This window comes from Oncorhynchus kisutch, linkage group LG2, assembly GCF_002021735.2.
Source record: "Oncorhynchus kisutch isolate 150728-3 linkage group LG2, Okis_V2, whole genome shotgun sequence".
NCBI classification, from domain to species: domain Eukaryota; kingdom Metazoa; phylum Chordata; class Actinopteri; order Salmoniformes; family Salmonidae; genus Oncorhynchus; species Oncorhynchus kisutch.
The window spans coordinates 3306568-3309086 of NC_034175.2; the positions used below are offsets into that span (position 1 = coordinate 3306568).

The 2519-nt window shown below is 47.4% G+C and overlaps 1 protein-coding gene across 3 annotated transcripts in view; it reads left to right on the plus strand.

Annotated features, from left to right (window-relative positions):
- kcnn3 (potassium intermediate/small conductance calcium-activated channel, subfamily N, member 3) overlaps positions 1-2519 on the plus strand; it is a 99690-nt gene that overhangs the window by 53066 nt on the left and 44105 nt on the right. For 2 of the 3 annotated variants that reach the window (XM_031837535.1, XM_031837525.1), the window contains exon 4: positions 321-617. The exons of the other annotated variant lie outside the window; for it this stretch is intronic. In XM_031837535.1, the coding sequence (XP_031693395.1) occupies positions 321-617 (297 nt within the window). The remainder of the gene's footprint in view (positions 1-320; positions 618-2519) is intronic. 3 annotated transcript variants of the gene reach the window in all.

Below are 2519 nucleotides of genomic sequence, written 5' to 3' on the forward strand. Positions count from 1 at the left end.
GATGACAGTTCGTTTTTTATGAGGGAAAGGGGAACAAAGCAGTCTAAGCATCAACAGTGTCACTACATTCTAACACCTTCCTCTCATCAAAACAAAGATAAATCCACTGTGATTATGCAAAGCCATTATATTGACGACTACAGGCACTAACACTGTAATCATGTACCAAACTACTGATAATGATGATGATGGTGACCATGATGATGATGTCGATGCTCATTACTAAGTAATTACAAAGTGGTTAAAATGCTACCCACCTCCGCTCTAACCAGCCCTCGTTCTATCTTGCTGTCCCTTGTTCCTCCTCTTCCCTACCACAGCTCTTCGTCATCGACAACGGAGCGGACGACTGGCGCATCGCCATGACGTTGAATCGGGTGTTGCTGATATCGTTGGAGCTACTGGTGTCGGCGGTGCATCCAGTGCCCGGGGACTTTAAGTTCCAGTGGCGGGCACGTCTGGCGTTCTCTTACGCCCCGTCCCAGGCTGAGGCTGACCTGGACATGGTGCTGAGTGTTCCCATGTTCCTCCGCCTCTACCTCATCGCCCGCGTCATGCTGCTGCACAGCAAACTGTTCACTGATGCCTCCTCGCGGAGCATAGGGGCCCTCAATAAGGTGTGTGTGTTTACTGATGCCTCCTCAATGAGCATAGGGGCCCTTAATAAGGTGTGTGTTTACTGATGCCTCCTCAATGAGCATAGGGGCCCTTAATAAGGTGTGTGTGTTTACTGATGCCTCCTCAATGAGCATAGGGGCCCTCAATAAGGTGTGTGTGTTCACTGATGCCTCCTTACGGAGCATAGGGGCCCTCAATAAGGTGTGTGTGTTTACTGATGCCTCCTCACGGAGCATAGCGGCCCTCAATAAGGTGTGTGTGTGCCGGGGGCTTTGTTGTTCACTCTTTCTCTTCACTCATTCTGTCTCACCTCCTTCCATCTTGCCATTCTCTCATCCTGTGTCTCTTTCAATCTATTTCTCTCCTCCTGTGTCTCCCTCCATCTCTTTCTCTCCTCCTGTGTCTCTCACCATTTAGTTCTCTCCTCCTGTGTCTGTCCAATGAAGTATGAATGATTGATTGATGTCTGCCTTGCTGTCTCAGCTTCTCACCTTCCTACTAATTCAGACTGAATCCTCCCCTGTCAGGTAACTGAGGACAGTAATGACAGAGACTGAATCCTTCTCTGTCAGGTAACTGAGGACAGTAATGACAGAGACTGAATCCTTCTCTGTCAGGTAACTGAGGACAGTAATGACAGAGACTAAATCCTTCTCTGTCAGGTAACTGAGGACAGTAATGAAAGAGACTAAATCCTTATCTGTCAGGTAACTGAGGACAGTAATGACATAGACTAAATCCTTCTCTGTCAGGTAACTGAGGACAGTAATGACATAGACTAAATTCTCCTCTGTCAGGTAACTGAGGACAGTAATGACAGAGACTAAATCATTATCTGACTGGTAACTGAGGACAGTAAAGACAGAGACTAAATCCTTATCTGTCAGGTAACTAAGGACAGTAAAGACAGAGACTAAATCCATCGTAGTGCACTACTTGTATCCAATTCCCATAGGGAATATGGTGCCATTTGGGACACAACCTATGAGAATGAGATGCGGGGAAATTATTGAGAGAATTGGCGAATGAGTGAGAGAGAGTGAGAGAGAGAGAGAGAGAGAGAGAGAGAGAGAGGGGGAGAGAGAGAGAGACAGAGGGAGAAGCAGAGAGAGAGTGAGTAGTGGGTATTACATTAGTGAGGTCAATAGTAAAGCGATAAAAGAAAGAGTGAGATATGATAGAGGGAATAGTACAATGAGACTGAGATAAGGAGATGTAGAACTAATAGAAAGAGATGTAGACAGAGAGAGAGAGAGAGGGAGAGAGATAGAGAGGGAGAGAGAGAGAGAGAGAGAGAGAGAAAGAGAGGGAGAGAGATAGAGAGAGACAGAGAGAGACAGAGAGAGAGACAGAGAGAGAGAGTGAGAGAGGGAGAGAGAGAGAGAGAGAGAGAGAGAGAGAGAGAGAGAGAGGGAGAGAGATAGAGAGGGAGAGAGAGAGAGAGGGAGACAGACAGAGAGTGAGAGAGAGAGAGAGAGGGAGAGAGATAGAGAGAGTGAGAGAGAGAGAGAGAGCGAGGGAGACAGACAGATAATGAGAGAGAGAGAGGGAGAGATAGAGAGGGAGAGAGATAGAGAGGGAGAGAGATAGAGAGGGAGAGAGAGAGAGGGGAGACAGACCAAGAGAATGAGAGAGAGAGAGTGAGCGAGAGAGAGTGAGAGAGAGAAAGAGAGAGAGAGAGAGAGTTAGAGGAGGGAGAGAGAGAGTGAAGAGAGAGGGGAGGGAGAATAGAGAGTGGAGAGAGAGAGAGAGAGAGAGAGAAGAGAGAGAGTGAGAGAGACAGTAAGAATGAGAAGAGAGAGAAGAGAGAGAGTGAGAGAAAAGAGAGAGTGAGAGTGAGTGAGTGAGGGAGGAAGGGAGAGAGAGAGAGAGAGAGAGAGAGAGAGAGAGAGAGAGAGAGA